The sequence below is a fragment of the Lithobates pipiens genome, unplaced genomic scaffold (assembly GCF_037356315.1).
Source record: "Lithobates pipiens isolate NorthernLeopardFrog02 unplaced genomic scaffold, aLitPip1_a1.2 Scaffold_25, whole genome shotgun sequence".
Classification (NCBI taxonomy): domain Eukaryota; kingdom Metazoa; phylum Chordata; class Amphibia; order Anura; family Ranidae; genus Lithobates; species Lithobates pipiens.
The window spans coordinates 176328190-176348241 of NW_027507787.1; the positions used below are offsets into that span (position 1 = coordinate 176328190).

At 43.0% G+C, this 20052-nt stretch overlaps 1 protein-coding gene across 2 annotated transcripts in view; it reads right to left on the reverse strand.

Moving 5' to 3' along the window:
• BTAF1 (B-TFIID TATA-box binding protein associated factor 1) overlaps positions 1-20052 on the reverse strand; it is a 176689-nt gene that overhangs the window by 109925 nt on the left and 46712 nt on the right. For both annotated transcript variants that reach the window (XM_077455229.1, XM_077455228.1), the window contains exons 5-10: positions 11192-11281; positions 10946-11041; positions 9124-9300; positions 8878-9018; positions 7758-7882; positions 7489-7609 (exon numbers count right to left, since the gene is read on the reverse strand). In XM_077455229.1, the coding sequence (XP_077311355.1) occupies positions 7489-7609; positions 7758-7882; positions 8878-9018; positions 9124-9300; positions 10946-11041; positions 11192-11281 (750 nt within the window). The remainder of the gene's footprint in view (positions 1-7488; positions 7610-7757; positions 7883-8877; positions 9019-9123; positions 9301-10945; positions 11042-11191; positions 11282-20052) is intronic.

Genomic DNA, 20052 nt, shown 5'->3' on the forward strand with positions numbered 1-20052 from the left:
ATTGCTACACTGTCTTTGTTCACAAAAACTATATTATGAATACGGGTCTGGGTCTGACGCTGGGAGAAGTTGGTTGATATGTTGGTTATTTATCTTTTTGTATATCCTGCAACCCTTAAAAAAAAAAAAAAATTAAAATAATAAAGAAGTGTGAACAGACGACCAAGTTGCCACTTTACATACTTAGATGCTTGATGTCGGAAGGCCCAAGACATTCCGATTGCCCTTGTGAAGTGGGCCGTGACTGGAAAGGGGGGGGGGGGGTACCTGCCCCTTCAAGGCGTAGGCCTATACTACAACCTGTCTGATCCACCTGGAAATGGTGGCCGACGAGACCACCATGCCTTTTTTCGGACCAGCCACCGAAACAAGGAGTCTTGCTTCCAAAAGGGAGCTGTAGCAGACAAATGCACCCACAGAGCTGAGCCACGTCCAGGGCATGAAGTGCCACCTCCTTAGGATGTGTTGGCTTAGGACACAGATGGTAACACAATGTCTTCATTGATGTGGAACGCCGACACCACCTTTGGCAGAAAAGGTTGCAGACTCAACACCACCTTATCCCTGTGGATAACCAGATAGGGCGACTTGCAGGACAAGGCCACCAGTTCCAAAACCCTCCTGGCCAAAGTAATGGCCACTAGAAAGGCCACTTTCTGGGAAAGAGTCAATAGAGGGATCTCTGATATTTTCAAATGGCGTTTTTTGAAGTGCCGATAACCCCAAGTTCAGATCCCATGGGGGCAACGGTGGACGCACCGGAGGAACTACACGTCGGACCCCTTGAACAAAAGTGCTCACTAGAGAGACGCCAGCCGGTTGCAAAAAAATAAATAAAAAAATAAGACAGCCAAGACTGATATTTGTCCTTTAATGGTGCTTAAAGCCAAATTCTGGTCTACTCCTTGCTGTAGAAACAGCAGGATCCTGGATATAGAAAATAAGCGTAGATGCCATCCTTGCACGATACATCTTCGAGAAGATTTCCGTGCTCTCAGCATAGTTGGAATCACCGAGTCCGAAAGACCCCAGTTCCTCAACACCTGGCTCTCAATAGCCAGGACGTTAAAATCAGCGATGGTAAAGCAGGATGGAGAATCTCGGACCTTGAGACAGAAGGTCCTCTTAACGGCAGTCGCCAAGGGGCGTCCGCCACCAGGAACACTAGGTCTACATACCAAGGATGCTGAGGTCAATCTGGGGCAATCAGTATTACTGGGATCCCCTCGGCCTCCACTCTGCGGAGCAGATGTGGCAACAGTTTCAGCGGAGGAAAGGCATAGATCAGCTGGTACCGATCCCACAGAGCCACCAGTGTGTCTGCCCAAGGATCTCTTGTCCTGGACACAAATCTCGGCAGCTTCCGATTGAGACGGGAGGCCAGAAAAGCCACGTCTGTTGTGCCCCATCGCAGGCACAGTAGCCTGAACACCTTCGGATGCAATGCTTTTTCTCCGGGGACCAGCATCTGGCAACTTTAGTAGTCCGCATGCCAGTTCACTTCCAGAATGTAAATGACACTGAAGGATGTGAGCGACCATCCGTGCGGCGGCCGAGCTTCTAGTTCCTCCTTGGTGATTGATTTATGCCACCGACGTGGCATTGTCCGACTGGATCCTGATCAGATGCCTTTGAAGTCTTATCGACCATGTGGAGAGGCATAGCCTGATCGCTCTCGGCTCAAGCAGATTGATCGGCAACTTGGATTCCTCCACCGACGAGAGGCCCTGGGTCGGCTGAACTCCCATCACTCCACCCCAGCCGGTTAGGCTGGCATCCGTTGTGATCACTATCCATTTCAGAGGTAGGAACGACTTCCCAGAACGAAGTGCCAGGGACCTCAGCCACCAGAGCAGGGAATCCTTGACTAACTGGCTCACCTGAATCTACTGAGCCAGGGACAACAGAGATTTGTCCCATCTTGCCAAAATCTCCTTCTGCAGGACTCTGGTGTGAAACTCGGCATACGGTACTGCCTCAAAAGGAGGCTGCCATGAGTCCCAGAACTCACATGCAGAAGCGTAGCAACGACCACCTGTGGTTCATCAACAGTTTTACCACAGTTGAGAGTCTGCAGCTTGTCTGAAGGGAGAAAGACTTGCTTCCATGGAGTCCAGCAGTAAGCCTAGGTACTCCAAACGCTGAGTCGGTACGATCACCGACTTTAGATTCAGCCACCCAAATTCTGCAGGGTCTGCATGGTGATCACCTCATCCTCCAACACTGAGGCGGAAGATGCCCTCAGGGGGAGATAGTCTAGGTATGCCACGATCGCGATCCCGCGTTGCCGCAGCAACACCAAAACAGGCGCCAATACCTTGGTAAAGACTCGGGGGGCAGATGCCAAACCAAAAGGGAGAGCCACAAACTGGTAGTGGGCTTCCCTGACTGAAAATCGCAGAAACCTCTGATGCTGAAGGCATATGGGTATGTGCAGGTACGCATCCTGGATGTCCAAGGACGCCAGGGAGTCCCCTTGGAGTACAGCGACTACTGAGCAAACCGATTCCATTCTGAACCTCTGCACTTTTACAAAGTAATTGAGGGCTTTCAGGTCCAAGAGTGGATGTACCCACTCCTTTTTGGGGACTACAAACAGGTTTGAGTAGAACCTCTGGAAACGTTCCGGAACAGGTACTATCACCTCGCGACTTAGCAGGTCCCTTAACGCCCCCAATAGGGCCTCCCGACGAGCTGGGAGTACGGGTATGCTGGAGGGGAAGAATCTGTTTTGCGGCCAACAGAGAAACTATCTTGTAGCCTGAGGAAATTAGATCGCAGACACATTGGTCGGACAGCCGAGAGGCCCATCGGGCTGAAAACTCCCAAAGGCAACCCCCCCACCTGTGTTATGGGCAGGGGCAAACCTTCACACGGTAGCACTTTTGCTCGCAGGCTTGTGGTTCCAGGGACGCTTTGGTCCTTCAGAGGTCGACCTGTCAGGCTGGGGACGCTTGGTCGAAGCCCTGGGCGGATGAAAGCAGTTTGAGCGGAGAATGAGGGCCCTTGCCTATGGCGTGGCTCCTTAGCCTTCCTGGCCTGTGCTAGTAGTGTACTCTCGTAATAGAAAATTATTCCTGCGCTACCATGTATAAGACACACAAAAAGGAGGGAGGGAACTGCTGCAAACAGATTGAGGATAAACCCTATCTACTGGGATTTGTAATGTATTAAGGAAATGGTGTTGCGCTGTTCTAAAAGATGAATGTAAAATTATGCAGTAGTGACAAGATGGATTGGACAATAATGTAATATTTTCAGCAAAAAGGTGGTATATAAAATAATAAAGATGCAATGGGAAAGTGGGTTGCTATAACAAGCAGTACCGGTAGGAAGCCAGTAAGTGCAACAGATTTCAAAATGCCACCTGTGGCATTTTTAATATCCAACGAGGCTCCAAGAGCCGCTCGCCAAGGAAGGGAAGATCAGTCAGGGCTTTCTTAGATGCCTGGTCAGCAGACCAGCATTTTAGCCAAATCAGGCGCCTCAGCACCACTGCCGACACTGAAGCCCTGGATAACAGAGGAAGGGTATCTAGGGCTGTGTCACAAATGTACTTCAGGCCTTGCACTAGTTGGTCTGCTAGTTCCACGCAGACAGGAGAAGCCTGTTGCTCTCCCAATTTGCGGTGCAAAAGTTTTGCCCACTCGGTTAGTGTCTGAGACACAAGTGAGGATGCCAGTACTGGTCGCATAGCTGCCCCCACAACCGTAAACAACGAGCGAGCCACTGCCTCGGCCTTCCTGTCCGTGGGGTCCTTAAATGCAGGAGTCCTCTCTACCGGGATCAGTTACATTGTTTAACCTGGATACTGGGAGGGTCCACGACTGGAAGAGCCAACCATTTTTTTGAGAAGGCTCTCCTCAAATGGGGTAACGCACCGCCATGTATTTGGGGACCGAAAAGGTCAATTGCGGTCGACACCATTCCTTGTAAATTAACTTATCAAAAGAAGTCAGATACGGGAACACCTTGGGTGAATGGCTGGCTTACAGAACCCAAAACGGACCGATACATCAGCAGAAGGATCTGCTGGCTCCTGAATCTTCAGAGTATCACGCACAGCTGTGATAAGTGCTCCAACAAGGACTCATCCTCACTGTCCGATCGGTCCTGGTCGGTGTCATCTGAAATGACAGAGCGGGGGTCACCAGCCTCAGCAAGGCCAGTCTGTGTCAGAGCCCCCCGAGAGGTAACAGCTATTTACCATGTGATCACTTCGTCAAATGATGAAGAAATCACTTGTACACAAACCGGTGTCATGATGTCAGTTCCTCCTTGCATTCTGTACAGTGCAAGGGGAGAGGGTGAGAGCATTTGTAGCAGCACTGTGGGCTGGATCTGTAGTGCCCACAGCGCTGCTCAGTGCCAATACTCTGCAATAAATTTTAACAGCAACAAAGAATATTTTTTACCGAATTAAGTCTTTGATTAATAGCGCGAAAAATAAAAAACCCAGCGGTGATTAAATATCACCAAAAGTTAGCTCTATTTGTATAAAAAAATAAAAAATAAAAAAGGACAAAAATGTCATATGGGTATGAGTGTGTTGCATCACTGAGTAATTGTCAAAGTGAGAGAGCACCAAAAGCTGAAAATTGGTCTGGTAAGGAAGGGGGTTTAGGTGCCCAGTGGTCAAGTGGTTAAATAGATATTCACTGTTCTCACCACATCAAGACAGTATAGTGACTTTTCTTCCTGGAACATGGTTTTGGAAAAACTATGGCAGGACCATAATGTTGGTTCAGGTGAAAACATGAAATCCCTTTAGGCAAAAAGCCTGGATGTGGGCGCAACACCACTCTGTCTTCATGAATAATCAAATTTGTCTCTTTACAAGAAAGAGCAGCCAGTTTCGAAACTCTCCCTGCTGGGGATATAGCAACCAAAAATACCAGTTTCCTTGTCAAAAGGGCTAAGGAAATATGCGGCATGGGTTCAAATGGCTGTTTTTGCAACACTAAAAACTAAATTCAAGTCCCAAGGGCTCAAAAGGTGATTTAGCTGGCAGATTAATCCGCATCACCCCTTGCATAAAACCCCAGACTAAAGAATGCGTAGCAAGCAGTCTTCGAAATAAAATCGACAAGGCTGAGATTTGGCCCTTAATAGTACTCAAGGCCAACTTATTTTCTTCAGAATGTGGGTTTCAATAGCCAGGCCGTTAAATTTAGCGATTGTAAAGTAGGATGGACAATCGGCCCTGTGAGAGCAGGTTTGGCCTTAGTGTGAGGAACCACGAACCCCCCACCCCCCACTGCCATCTTTCTGCGTACCATGACCTTCCGGGCCATGTTGGTGCTGCCAGAATGAATGGCTTTTTCAGCTTGATCCTGCAAAAAAGTTGTGGCGGCAACTGAAAGGGGGGGGGGGGGGGTGTTGGAGGAATGCATAGATCAGCAAGAACTGATCCCACGGGGTTACCAGCGCATCTGTTCCACATGCGAGTGGATCCCTTGCCCTGGACACAAAGTTGACCAACTTCATGTTGAATCCTGGATGCTAGAAGATCTATGTCCAGAGTTCCCTATCTTTGGCAAACAACCTGAAAAATTAAGAGATCTTTCCCCCGGGAATAACTGCTGGCAACTTAAAGTAGAAGTAAACTCTATCGTTTTCAGCCAAGGAAGCTGCCATCTTTGCCTCGGTTTAATCTTCAACTGCTATGGTGCTGCACATGTGATTCGTTTAGACACCAGCCATTGGATGGTTTGATAGTTTGGCAAACAGCACAGCCAATGTGCAGTTAGCATTCCCGGCATGCCTTTTTTTAGCTGTTTAAATCAATTGGTTTACTTCCACTTTAAGTAGTCCGCCTGCCCATTCTCTACTCCCGGAATGAAGACTGCAGACAGGTCTTCGGACCCGGCGGTCACAGATGTTTCACCACTGAGGTTAAATTAAGATTTGGTTTCACATCATTGATTGGCATTAGTAAGGTTGCCAAAGATTTATATTCAAATTTTACCAAGAGTCTGACACAAGTCCATACCTAAATGAGGATCTTAAAATTTGACTGGTTGATGTGATGTGAACAGGCCAGTTTCTTTGCATTAAAAAAAGAAAATCCTGCTACTTTTGAAATAGAATTTCTCTTAGCAAAATACCTAAAGCGATCTATATTTAAAAAAAAAAAAAAAAAAAAAAAAAAAAAAAAAAAAACACCCCCCAAGTTAAAAATTTAAAGCTGGCCATAGGTTTTCATTTTTGGATCAGCTGAAATTAATTGATTACTATTTTCATAATCGATTAATCGGCCAGCAACATAACTGGGTTAAATATATATATATATATATATATATATATATATATATATATATATATATATATATATATATATATATATATATATACACACAATTAGCCCTTTATAGTACAAAAAGAGCAAACCGCTACTGTAAATATTACTTTCACTGTCCCATAGTAAAAAATGAACCCCTTACAGTAGTGATTATTTGCTTTTTTTAACCCCATTATGTTACTAAACATCTCAGGCCTGGGTCACACCTGTGTTTTTTGGTGCTTTGCAGAAACACACTACAGTTCATTTACATGGTTTCCTAGGGGACACGTTCGCATCCATGATTTTTTCAGCTGCTGAAGTATTTGGAAAAGACAAGGACAACAACAAATTGGCCAAAAAAATATGTAAAAATGCAAATCGTAGCAAAATTACCTCTTTATTTTAAAGGTTATTAACCGATTAATCGAAACAATAAATCGCCCAACTAATCCATTATGAAAATAATCGTTAGTTGCAGCCCTAGTAATTTGACACATCTATTGATACTGGTAAAATGCTCATTTAGAGTACATTATCTCATATTATAAGACTACTCCAAATCAAGTAAAATATAAAAAATAAAAAAAAATTGTTAACAATGCTTTAAAGGCAGAGGTCTCCAAACTATGGTCCTCCTGCAGTCCAGGAACTACAATTCCCATCATGCCTAGTCATGTCTGAATGTCAGAGTTTTACAATGCCTCATGTGTAGTTCAACAGCTGGAGGGCCGTAGTTTGAAGATCCCTGCTTTAGGATGTTGCTCTCATTAACTACAGTATATGAAAAAAAAAAAAAAAAAACAACCAACCACACACAAAGCAGAGAAATTAGAGCATAAGCATTTCCTGCAGGCAAAAAGAATGGCAAGAGGTTTCAATTTCCTGTCCAGGTTATTGGTGCCCTAACACATACCAATTTAGATGCTATAAAAATGAAGAAAAAAAACAATAAAAATAAAGTGCGAAAAACACAAATACGCTGAAAAGGAAAAACAAAACACCACACAAAAAAACTTGAAGGGCAACTCAAAAATCTGTGGGTTATAGACCCTGGTTTGTCTAGGTCCAGGAGCATCCATTATAAAGTTATGCAAGATGGGCACCCACAGCACTCAAGAAAAAGGGCAAAGCGTTGGGAACCACTGGTCATTTTTCATTAGTTTCAGTGCAAAGCTCAATCTCCACTATAAATTTCACTTACTAACCTGGTCCTGTGTATATAACAAAGTGCATAAGGTTTCTAGAGCTGCCCTCCGAACAGAAGAGATCGTATGACGCAGGAAAGGCCACACTCGTGGCACCAATATTGTAAGAGATTGCTGAACACTGCAAAGACAACAGGAAACCAGCATAAATCAACTCTTATAACCAGTATTCCTTTTAAACCTTTTGAAGAATAGGTCATAAAAAATGTAGGGGGGAGAACACGTTGCCCAAAATTCTCTTATTACAGAATGGAGGTTTATCAACTTACTTGCACTGCTGAACCTGAGGATAAGTAAGTAGGGAAGAGAGGAGGGTCATGATACTGTTGGTAGAAGCCGTGAGGTCATCTAACTCCAGAAGTGCATCCCATAAAGTGCTAATAATAAAAGGAACCTAAGGAAATGAAGATTTAAAATTGTTTAAAGAACATTTCCAGGAATTCAGACATACTATGAGTTAAGCCCAAGAAAGTGCATGGCATCTCCTGAACTTATCTCTATTACTTATATCTAACAGGTTTCAGGCTCTGCCAGAGTATACACAACACTTGGGGCTGTGAGAAGACAGAGGCACACACACCCGCCCCTCTGCTGCCCATTCAGAGAAGCCTCTGTATTTTGGGAAGGAGTTCACATAATACAAAGGCTTCTGCGATTGGGCAGGAGGAGAGGAGGGGGTAGGCATAGCAGCTGCACCAACTAATGTTGAAGATATTTAGACCTGAAGCATTAGCGTAATGCTCCCGGAAATACAGCAGTAGTCTTTCAGGAAAGCAATAAACTTAGATGTAAATAAGCCCAGGAAAAAAAAGTCATGAAGCTCCTTGGACTTTACTCAGTAGGTCTTCACTTTTAACAAAGGAGCTTAATTCCTGGAATTAAAGTTACATGTTCACTTCTCTTCATTGAAAGTACACATTGTTCAATTCAAGGGGCTCTACTAATGGTGTCAACCAGGGAGACCAGGGAGACTAGTCTTTTATATGCCGCACTTCTAGTATACCTCAGGATGGCTGGTAGTCTCTTCAGAGAGGCAGTACGCAAAAGGGGACAACGGGCATTTAGAAACCGTTGTCTCCTCATGAAAACGAGTATGAGACCTTTCAGCTACAGGGGACAAGATGGATCTCAAAAGCTTTACTTTTTTTGCAAAACAACCAGTGAGGTTTAACAGAATGTATAGTGTCAACATAATTTTTCTTCATTTTTGACAATAGTTCTTTCAACCATGCTTTTATTTGGCTTTCTAAAAAAGGCATTTGATGCAAACTGTAGATTTTAGAAAAAGATTTTTTAATTAGGACAATCAATGCCCCTCCAAAATGGAAGAGATTGCATATTAAAATCACATTTCAGCATATATTATATGCAGTGTGAAAAAACACTTACCTGCTTAAATTGCAGCTTAACTAAACTGTCTACAACAGGCACTAAAGACGCAGCTGCCACTGCCCGCACATCATCATCAAGGTCTTGGAGACCTTCAATTATTGCCGGTAGTGCTTTAGGTAATAAAGTTTTAATCAGATCCTGTAAAATAGACATAAAAACACTGAACATCTGAAATGAATGTAGTTTAAACATTTGTTAGTCGGCAAAAAATAAAAATTTTTTGGAGAAAGATCAACTGAATACCTGGCGAACAGCGAGAGAATACTTGATTCCTAGCAGTCCCCCATGTCGCACTTCCCACTGCTCTTGCGTTAATAAACGTAGTAGGATTTTCATTGTATTCAGCACTCCACTTTCATTCATGTGTTTAAGGACCACTCCCAGTGTCTGGGCACAAGTTTCCCGAACAGGTGCGACCACCTTGGGGAGAAAAATCATTGTAGTCACACGTCTGGTCACCACACTTTTTACGCACCAGTATTTCTATTGGAACTATGAGGCAAAACAAAATAAATTTTTATATAATTTTGGATAGAGTATAGGAGAGTTGTTCTAACACCTGTCTGTTTTTTACATCCAATTCTACATCTTTAAATTTGGAGGGGGGAATCTCCCTTCACTTCCTATCCCATAGCCAAAACAGAAGTGAAAAGGAAAAACCTCCAAAGTAGGGAATCTCTCAGCTGTCACCAGAACTAGTGTCCCAATTGGAAGATTTCCCCCTTTCTTGGAGAGGGTAAATATCCCAAAGCCCCGATTCACACTAGTGCGAGGCAAGAACCCTACAAATCCAGTTCCGGTTCCCACATCGCACAGTGGTTCATACCGAGATCAGTGAACCACTGTGGGTGTCAATGTAAAGTTAACGACACCCCCAGATTGGTTCGCAGATTGCTGTGCGAATTGTAAAATGGTGCAGGAATAGGATCGCATAGGTGTGAACACCCATGCAAACTGATTCCAATGCAGACCAAAAAAAGGGTCATGCACCATTTTGGTGTAAATGCGATGCAATTTCAGCCAGTTTGTATGGCTGAAATCGCAGCACAGACATGGTACGCAAATCAAATGCAATCTCTGGCATTGCACTAGTGTGAACTGGGACTTAAGGAGACACAGATAGCAATAAAAACCCAACAGATGTTTTAACCACTTTAAGACTAAGCTTTTTCTGGCATTTTGTTTACAAATTTAAATCGGTATTTGCTAGAAAAATTACTTGTAAGCTAAAAACACTTTTTTTTATAAGCCATAGGGAATAAATCTCAATTTTTGTAAAATGTGAAAAGATGTTACATTAGCGTAAATAGACACCCAAACAAGTCACGCTTTAAAATTGCGCATGCTCGTGAAATGGTTAAATAAAAATGATGGTACTTAAAAATCTCCACAGGTGAGGCTTTAAGTACCTTTACTGGTTTAGAGTTAGAGGTCTAGTGCTATAATTATTGCTCTCTCTAATGTTCACAGCGATAGCTCCACACATGTGTGAAGCTAACACGTTTCACATGTGTGCGCGGCTCTCGTTCACTTCTGCGAGCGAGCATGAGCTGCTCTTAACGCCTTCATGAGAAAGCCAGCAGCCAGTTGGCTCTCCTCTTCCTGGCTTCACAGGAGACACAGCCGTGGGAGCCATTGGCTCCTGCTGTCAATCAAACTCCTGTGAGGCGGGAGCAGGTATGTGGCTTACAGATGCTGTGTGTATGGACACATACAGTCCAGATCAGGAGCTCACAAGCATGCGTGCCCCCACAGCACCCAAAGGGAGAGCCACTACCTTCAAGTGAGGAACCCCCCCCATCACTAGTGTATCTATATAACCCAGCCCACTCAGCTAAGCTCCAGCTCTCCTTAAGTGTTCTTCAGCGATAAACCTCTTCACCCATGGTTTAAGAATCATCTCCTGTGCCCTCTACGTTTAAGATAAACATTTTGGTTTTTGATACACGTTAACTTATTTAAAACAACCTGTCTATGCTAACCCCAACTAAGTTCATGCAGTGCGGGTTGCACTTTGTTGGCAGCTTGTATACAGAAAAAAAACAAAAATAAAAAAATACATTACTTCGTCTGACACAAAGTCTCCAAATCGGTCTAATGCAAACACACAAAGAAGACGAATAGCCAGATCCTCCAACCACTCCTGATGTTGCTGCTCCATCTTTAAAAAAAGGAGAGGGAAATGAATACACCCCTTGGAAGAATTACAAATTGCATCACTAAACACAAGCACATCTTTCTATTGTACGGCTGGGTTTATGCTTTTATAATTTGCAGTTACTTTCCATTGCAGTGCTTGGCTATCATTTACCTCTTCATGTGTGCTGTCTGCGATCTTGCCTCCGCTTTTCCCATGGGCCTTAAGGATCTCTCTGAGACCAGTACCTGCTCCATGTCGGACCTATTGGATAAAATTAGTGTGACTTTGAGGTCAATTCACAAAGGGTTAAATCACTGTAAATCAAATGTGGTAAAACAGCTCTTGGGTTAAATCAGTTTTGAAAGTGCACTTTACTAAGAATTTTACATGCTCGGATTGGGGTCTGTTATGAATTGGGGGGGGGGGGGGGGGGGGGGGGGAGGAAGCCCCATTCCATAACCAATAATCAGCACGTGATGAGGTGGTGGCTGGCTATAACAGAAACTACCCAAATGACCCTGATCAAAAGTTTGCATACCCTGCTGATTTTGGCCTGATAACATGCACACAAGTTGAAACAAAGGGGCTTGAATGGATAATAAATTTAACCATCGTCACCTGTGATAGTTTGCCTGGAATGAATGAATGAATGTTAAAAAGGTCAAGGAGTTTCTGGACTCTGACAGACCCTTGAATCTTTCATCCAGTGCTGCGCCAACATTTCTGGATTCTGAGTCATGGGGAAAGCAAAAGAATTGTCAAATGCTCTGCGGGAAAAGGTAGTTGAATTGTATAAAAAAAAAACGGGAAAAGGTATATAAAAAGATATCCAAGGAATTGAGAATGCCAATCAGCAGTGGAAAATTAGGGGTTCTGTTGAAACCAAACCACGATCAAGTAGACCAACTAAAATTTCAGCCACAACTGCCAGGAAAATGGTTGGGGATGCAAAGAAAAACCCCACAAACAACTTCGGGTGAAATACAGGACTCTGACATGTGGTGTGGCTGTTTCAAGATGCACAATAAGGAGGCACTTTAAGAAAGATGGGCTGCATGGTCAAATAGCCAGAAGAAAGCCATTACTACGCAAATGCCACAAAGCATCCCGCTTAAAATACACCAAACAGCACAGAGATAAGCCTCAAAACTTCTGGCACAAAGTCATTTATAGTGACGAGACCAAAATTTAGCTTTTTGGCCACAACCATAAACACAACATTTGGAGAGAAGTTAACAAGGCCTATGATGAAAGGTAAACCATTCCTACTGTGAAACACGGAGGTGGATCGCTAATGTTTTGGGGATGTGTGAGCTACAAAAGCACAGAAAATTTGGTCAAAATTGATGGCAAGATGAATGCAGTAGGTTATTTTTTTAAATCCTTTATTTCTTTGCAGAAATACAAAACATAGGTTATTAGTAATAATCACATATACAGAGCACTTTCTAACCACCACATGTTCTATTGGACAACATCAAAAACAAACAACATAATGTTTTGTCTATAAAATTGGCAGGAATACATTATCAATTCCCCATAGCAATCCCCTTCCCTCCCCTCCTCCCTTAAAGGGGAAAAAAAAAAAAAAAAAGAAGAACAAAGAGGACAGGGAAGAGGGAGAAAAGAGAGGTACGTCGACCTTACCCACCAAAGGGTAAGGTTCGCATCACTCGACCAATTAGTCTAATCCTCAACTTCCTCTCCAATCAACCTCTTCCCTTCTTCTGACTGTGAGAATATTTCCCAAGGAGCCCAGACTTGCAATATAGATTCCCTTTCCTCCATAGGGATCAATTTCTCCATGATCCCAATTTTTCTTACTTTAACCATTGCAAAATTCGAGGTGCTCCTGTTTCCTTCCAGCAAATGGTGATGCAGCTTTTAGCTGCATTCACCAGGTGACATAGCATTGAATTCTTGTATCTCTCTAGTGGGATATGTGTACATTGTAAAAGAAAATAAGGCCGGATCTTCCATAACATAATATTCAGTGAATAGTTGAGAGATTCTCCGAACTTCTTCCCAAAACTGTCTAATTACTGGGCAATACCAAAAAATATGGGCAATGGTGCCTCTCTCCTTACTGCACCTCCAACACCTGTCCGATGACTCTGAAAAGAATGTATCCATTCGTGATGGAGTATAATACCAACGCATTAATACTTTATAATTTAGTTCCTGTATCTTGGTACATCTGAATGCAGTAGGTTATCAAAAAAATAAATACTGGAACATTTGCATTCAGCCAGGAAGCTGCGCATGGGACGTACTTGGACATTCCAGCATGACAATGATCCAATACACAAGGCCAAGCCGACTGGTCATTGGCTACAGCAGAATAAAGTGAAGGTTCTGGAGTGGCCATCTCAGTCTCCTGACCTCAATATCCTTGAGCCACTCTGGGGAGATCTCAAATGTGCAGTTCATGCAAGACTGCCCAAGAATTTACAGGAACTGGAGGCTTTTGCCAAGAGGAATGGGCAGCTTTACCATCTGATAAGATAAAGCACCTCATCCACAAATACCACAAAAGATTAAGCAGTCATTGATATTAAAAGGAGGCAATACATGATATTACGAACCGGGGTGTATAAAATTTCAATCTGGGAAATTTGGCTAGTTTGTTGTCATTACGATTTAAAAGAAAAAAAAAAAAAAAGTGTAACAATTGATAAACAGCTTCAGCCAAACACTAACCATGAGTGAAAGAAAAGTTTACGTTATTTATAGTCTCTGAAAAAACGAGGAGAGGGAGATTCTTTAGCAAAGACTCTAGAGAATAAAATGGCGGCCGTTTAACTATTTTATGTCACACGGTATTTGCGCAGGGGTCTTTCTTTCCAACGCAATTGTTTTGGAAAAAAATACACACACTTTAAAATTAGAAAAAGAAAAAGCAAAAAAAAAAAAAACAGTAAAGTTGGCACAATTTTTTTTAGGCATACTGTGAAAGATATCACACCAAGTAAACTACCCAACAGGTTACGCTTTAAAGTTGCATGCACTCAAGAACTGGCAAAACTACGGTACTAAATCTCCATAGGCAACATTTAAAAGTTGAAAGGTTACCAGTTTAGAGAGTTACAAGAAGGGCTTTTGCTAGAATTATTGCCCGCAGTCCGAAGATCGCAACGATACCTCATATAGGCGATTTGAACATCTTTTACATTTGCGGGCATGACTTGCATATGAGTTTTCTTTGGTGCGCAAAAACGGAAGGGGCAGAGGTGCTAACAAAAAAAAATGTAATATTTATTTTTTATTTACAAAGGTGTGTTTTTTTAAGAGCGTGCAAAAAACAAAAAAAAACAAACACTCACTTTTATTGCTGTCACAAGGAATGTAAACATTCCTTGTGACAGTAAAAGGTGGTGACAGGTACTCTGTATGGAGGGATCTGGGGTCTAAGATATTTCACAAATGGAATAAACACCAAATAACTGTCAAACTCCTTTAGTCTGGGGCTCCACGCAAGTTACCTCGTGGAGTTTCAATGATCATAACAGCAAGGAATCAGCCCAGAACTACACGGGAGAATCTCAAGGTAGCCGGGACCATAGTTGTCAAGAAAACTAATTGGAAACACACTAAGTCACGAAGGACTGAAATCCTGCAGCACCCGCAAGGTCCCCCTGCTCAAGATAGCACATGTACAGGGCCTGCCTGAAGTTTGCTAATGAACAGCTAAATGATTCAGAGGAGAACTGGGTGAAAGTGTTGTGGTCAGAGGAGACCAAAATTGAGCTCTTTGGCATCAACTCAATGTGTTAGAAAATATAGAAAACATGTAGAGGGAGCTGAAGGTTCGAGTAACTAAAAAAAGTTAGCCTCAAAACCTTAATGACTTTGAGAGGATCTGAAAAGAGGTGTGGGACAAAACCCCTTCTGAGATGTGTGCAAACCTGGTGACCAACGGCAAGAAATGTCTGACCGCCAAACAAAGGTTTTGCCACCAAGTCATGTTTAGCAAAGGGGGTCAAATACTTATTTCACTCATTAAAATGCAAATCAATTTATAACTTTTGAAATGAGTTTCTCTGGAATTTTTTGGTTGTTATTCTCACTGTAAACCACAGTTTTACGGCTGCTGTGTGAAGCAGGATATTGTTATGACAGCAGCTAGTTGCCATAACCCCAGTATCCCCTTCTTCAGCGGGCAGTCTGCTACAAGTTAAGTGGTCTCTGCAGTGGATTTGCAGCAGGTTCAATCAGTGGCAGGAGGGGACCCCCCACCACGATCCAATCCAGTGCCCTCTGACGCTTACCGAAGCCATCAGGCGATCGCATCCTATCCTTCGTCAGGTATGGAGACAGGTGAGGGGGAAGATGGCCCCCACCCGTCTCCATATAATTGCTGGGCAGAAGTGACGTCAAAACGTCACTTTCGCCCCAGGTCTTAAAGGGCCATTTTTTTAAAATTACAATTTTTTTATTGCATTTTAGTCTAAATATAAGATCTGACCCCAGATCTCATAATTAAGAGTTCCTGTCATGCTTTTTTCTATTACAAAAGGGATGTTAAAAATATATAAAAATATTAAACATACATACATATTTTTTTAAACGCGCCCCATCAAGCTCGCACGCAGAAGCAAACGCAAGTACCGCCCGCATATGAAAATCGGGGTTCAAACCACATGTGAGGTATCACCGCAAATCGGTAGAGCAATAATTCTAGCCCTAGACCTCCTCTAACTTAAAACATGCAACCTGTAGAATTTTTCTCAAAACGTCACCTAAGGAGATTAAAATGAACAAAAAAAAATAATTTTTTTAAAAAATAATTAAAATAAAAACTAGTAAATGCGTTTCCTGGAGAAAAAGCATGGGAATGCTGGATAGCATCAAAACTGTCCCATCATATTGCCACCATCAAAACTGGCATCATATTCCTCTATTATAAATCAGTACATGGTGTGTCTGTGCTCTCCCCCAGGCTCTGTAATCTGAGATGCTCCAGCCGCCTCCCCCCCACTGTGTATAAGAAGTTTTGGTAACCATGTAAACAAAAAAACAAACAAAAGCCTGGATGCCATAAATTAATGAAATTTTCTGAAATTATCATTAAACTGAAACAGCTTTTTGACAAAAACTGTAAAAGATATCAAACTGAAAAGATATAGCTAGATTGCTGAATATTTTGTGAACATTTTAAAGTTAGTTTGGCGTCTGTAAGTGAAAGTATGAAGGAGCTGAAACTTGGTAGCGGAAGAAGATTTTTAAGGATTTTAAGCATGCTCTCATTGATGTCAATGTTTAGTTAAAAGAAAAAAAAAAAAGGCTTAAAAAGTTTTTAAAAAGTATAAATAGTAGTAAAAAAAAGTTGAAGTCGTCCCATCATCAGCTGAACATTTTAAAAGTTGAATGGCTTTAATAGCTGAAAGTATACAGAAGTTGCGCAGAGCCAAAAAACATACAGAATAAATTAAGAGGATGATTAATAAAAACACATTAGTGGGAATGCTTTAGCAGTCATATACATACATACATACACACACAGGGGACAGAAAGTATTCAGAAAAGCCCCTTAAATTTTCACTGTTATACTGCAGCCATTTACTAAAATCATTTATTTTCATCAATGTACACACAGCACCCCATATTGACAGAAAAACACAGAATCAACATTTTAGGCCTCTTTCACATGGAGCGGATCAGTAATGATCCGCCCCGCGATGATCCGCTCGCTCAGCGGGGATCGCTCCGTTGTCCCCGCTGAGCCGGCTGCGGACAGGGCGGTCTCCGCACACTGTGCGGGGACCGCCCTGTCAGCTCTCCGCTCTCCTCTATGGGGATCGGATGATTTTCCTCCGTCTGCAGAATCTGACTGTTGCGGAGGCGGACAATAGCGGGTGTCTGCGGATGCTCATCCCAGAGGGATGAATGTATGGCCCGTATTTCATCCGCAAACGGATGGATGAAATACGGACATACCATGTGTGAAAGGGGCCTTAGGCAGATTAAAAAAGAAAAACTGAAATATCACATGGTCCTACGTATTCAGACCATTTGCTGTGACACTCATATGTAACTCAGGTGTTGTCCATTTCTTCTGATCATCCTTCAGATGGTTCTACGCCTTTGAGTCCAGCTGTGTTTGATTAAACTGAGTGGACTTGATTAGGAAAGCCACGCACCTGTCTATATAAGACCTTACAGCTCACAGCACATGTCAGAGCAAATGAGAATCACAAGGTCAAAGGAACTGCCTAAAGAGCAGAATTTTGGCAAGGCATAGATCTGGCCAAGGTTACAAAAAAAAAAAAAAAAAATTCTACTGTTAAAGGGGTTGTAAAGGCAAACATTTTTTCACCTTAATGTATTCTATGCATTAAGGTGAAAAAACAGCTGACAGTGCTGCCCCCCCCCCCCCCCCTGCCCACCCGTTTTGCTTACCTGACCCCTCGAAAGAGCCATGCTAGCCTCAGACATCCTCTTCACCACTCAGCCTGGCCGTTGATTGGCTAGAGTGGATGGATTGAAAGCAGCACAGCCGTTGGCTCGTGCTGCTGTCAATCACATCCATTGACACGGCGAGGCTGAGTGATACAGCGAGCGGCTATAGCCGCATCACTGGAGCACGCCCGCAAGCATTTCGCACCATGCGAAGGAGCTCGCATGAACGTGAGAAGTACGCGTGGGGGGAAGCCGAGACAGCCGCCGAGGGACCCCAGGAAACCAGGTTCAGGGTCACTGTGCAAAACAAGCTGCACAGTGGAGGCAAGTATAACTATTTATTTTTTTATAACAAACACACCATCTTTACAATCCCTTTAAGGTTCCCAAGAACCCTTCCTAGAGCTGGCCGTCCGGCCAAACTGAGCCATCAGGGGAGAAAAGAGTTGGTGAGAGGTAAAAGAAGAACCCAAAAATCACTGTGGCTGAGCTCCAGAGATGAAGATGGGAGAAAGTTGTAGAAAGTCAACCATCACTGCAGCCCTCCACCAGTCAGGGCTTTATGGCAGAGTGGCACGACGAAAGCCTCTCCTCAGTGCAAGACACCTGAAAGCCCCCTTGGAGTTTGCTAAAAAAATAAAAGATATAAAAACCACACACCCGAAGGACTCCAAGATGGTGAGAAATTAGAGTCTCTGGTCTGACGAGACCATGAGAACTTTTTGGCCTCAATTCTAAGCGATGTGTGGAGAAAACCAGGCACTGCTGATCACCTGTCCCATGCAGTCCCAACAGTGAAGCATCGTGGTGGCAGCATCATGCTGTGGGGGTGTTTTTTCAGCTGCAGGGACAGGATGACTGGTTGCAATCGAGGAAAAGATGAATTCGGCCAAGTACAGGGATATCCTGGACAAAAACCTTCTCCAGAGTTATCAGTACCTCAGACCGGGCCGAAGATTTGCCGCTCAACAAGACAATGACCCTAAGCACACAGCTAAAATAATGGAGTGGCTTCACAACAACTCCATGACTGTTCTTGAATGGCCCAGCCAGAGCCCTGACTTAAACCCCATTGAGCATCTTTGGAGAGGCCTAAAAATGGCTGTCCACCAATGTTTGCCATGCCTTCCTGCAGATCCTCTCCAGTTCTGTCAGGTTGGATGGTAGAGGATCCCCAAATCCACGTGTGAAAAACTTGTTGCATCTTTCCCAAAAAGACTCATGGCTGTATTATATCAAAAGGGTGCTTCTACTTAATACTGAGCAAAGGGTCTAAATACATAGGACCATGTGATTTCAGTTTCTTTAATAAATCAGCAAAAAAAGGTCAATAATTGTGTTGTTCTGTCAATATGGGGTGCTGCGTGTACATGAGGAAAAAAGTGATGATTCAAAAATGATTTTAGCAAACGGCTGCAATATAACAAAGATATGTTAATTACAATGTAGCTGTGTTCAGAATTAAGCACCCACGTTCAAACTCATGTTAAATAGGATCATTTAAAATGCCTCTGATTAACCCCCATATAAAGTTGAGTTATTCTAGTAGGTCTTTCCTGACCTTTTTAGTTGCAGCCTACAGCAAAAGCCATTGTCTGCAGAGAGCTTAGAAAGCATCAGAGGAATCTCATTGTTATAAGGCATCAGTCAGGTGAAGGGTACATAAGAATTTCCATCATTCAATACGGACAAAGTCATCAAGTGAAGAAAATATGGCACAACGGTGACATTACCAAGAACTAGAAATCCATCCAAAACTGGCAAAAAGACTAGAACTGGTCAGGGAGGCTGCCAAGAGGCCTACAGCAACATTAAAAGGAGCTGCAAGAATATCTTGCAAGTACTGGCTGTGTGGTACATGTGACAGTCTCCCCTCTTCATCATGTCTGGGCTATGGGGTACAGTGGCAAGACAAAAGCTTTTTAAGAAAAACATCCAAGCACAGCTAAAATTTTGCAACACAAACCTGTAGTCTCCCAAAAAGCATGCGGGAAAATGGGTTATGGTCTGATGAAACCAAAGGTTGAACTTTTTGGCCATAATTCTAAAATATAGGTTTGGGGCAAAAACAAAACTGCACATCACCAAAAGATCACCATACCCACAGCATCAGGCTTTGGGGCTGTTTTTCCTTCAGCTGGAACAGGGGCCTTAGTCAAGCTAGAGGGAATTACGAACAGTTCCAAATGCCAGTCAATATTTGCACAAAACCTTCAGGCTTCTGCTAGAAAGCTGAACATTAGGAGGAAGTTCATGTTTCCGTACGACCCAAATCAACAAAGTAATGGCTTCATCAGAAGATTCAAATTTTGTAATGGCCCAGCCATGGCACAGACAAAGATGATTTCAGATCACCCCAGAGATTTTCAGAGGGCTGTGCAATGGGAGATGTCCTCGCAATCTGACAGATTTGGATTGTTTTTGTCAAGTCAAGATGTGCCATGCTGAGGCTCATACCCAAAAAGACTGAGTGCAGTAAAAATCAAATGGTGCTTCAACAAGTATTAGTTTAAGGGTGTGCACACTTATGCATTCTTTTTAATTGCATTTTTACTTCCCTCCACCAAAAAGATTTCAGTTTTTCAATTGTTTTACAGTTTATTGGTCACACTAAAAAGGGGGGGAAGTTCTGA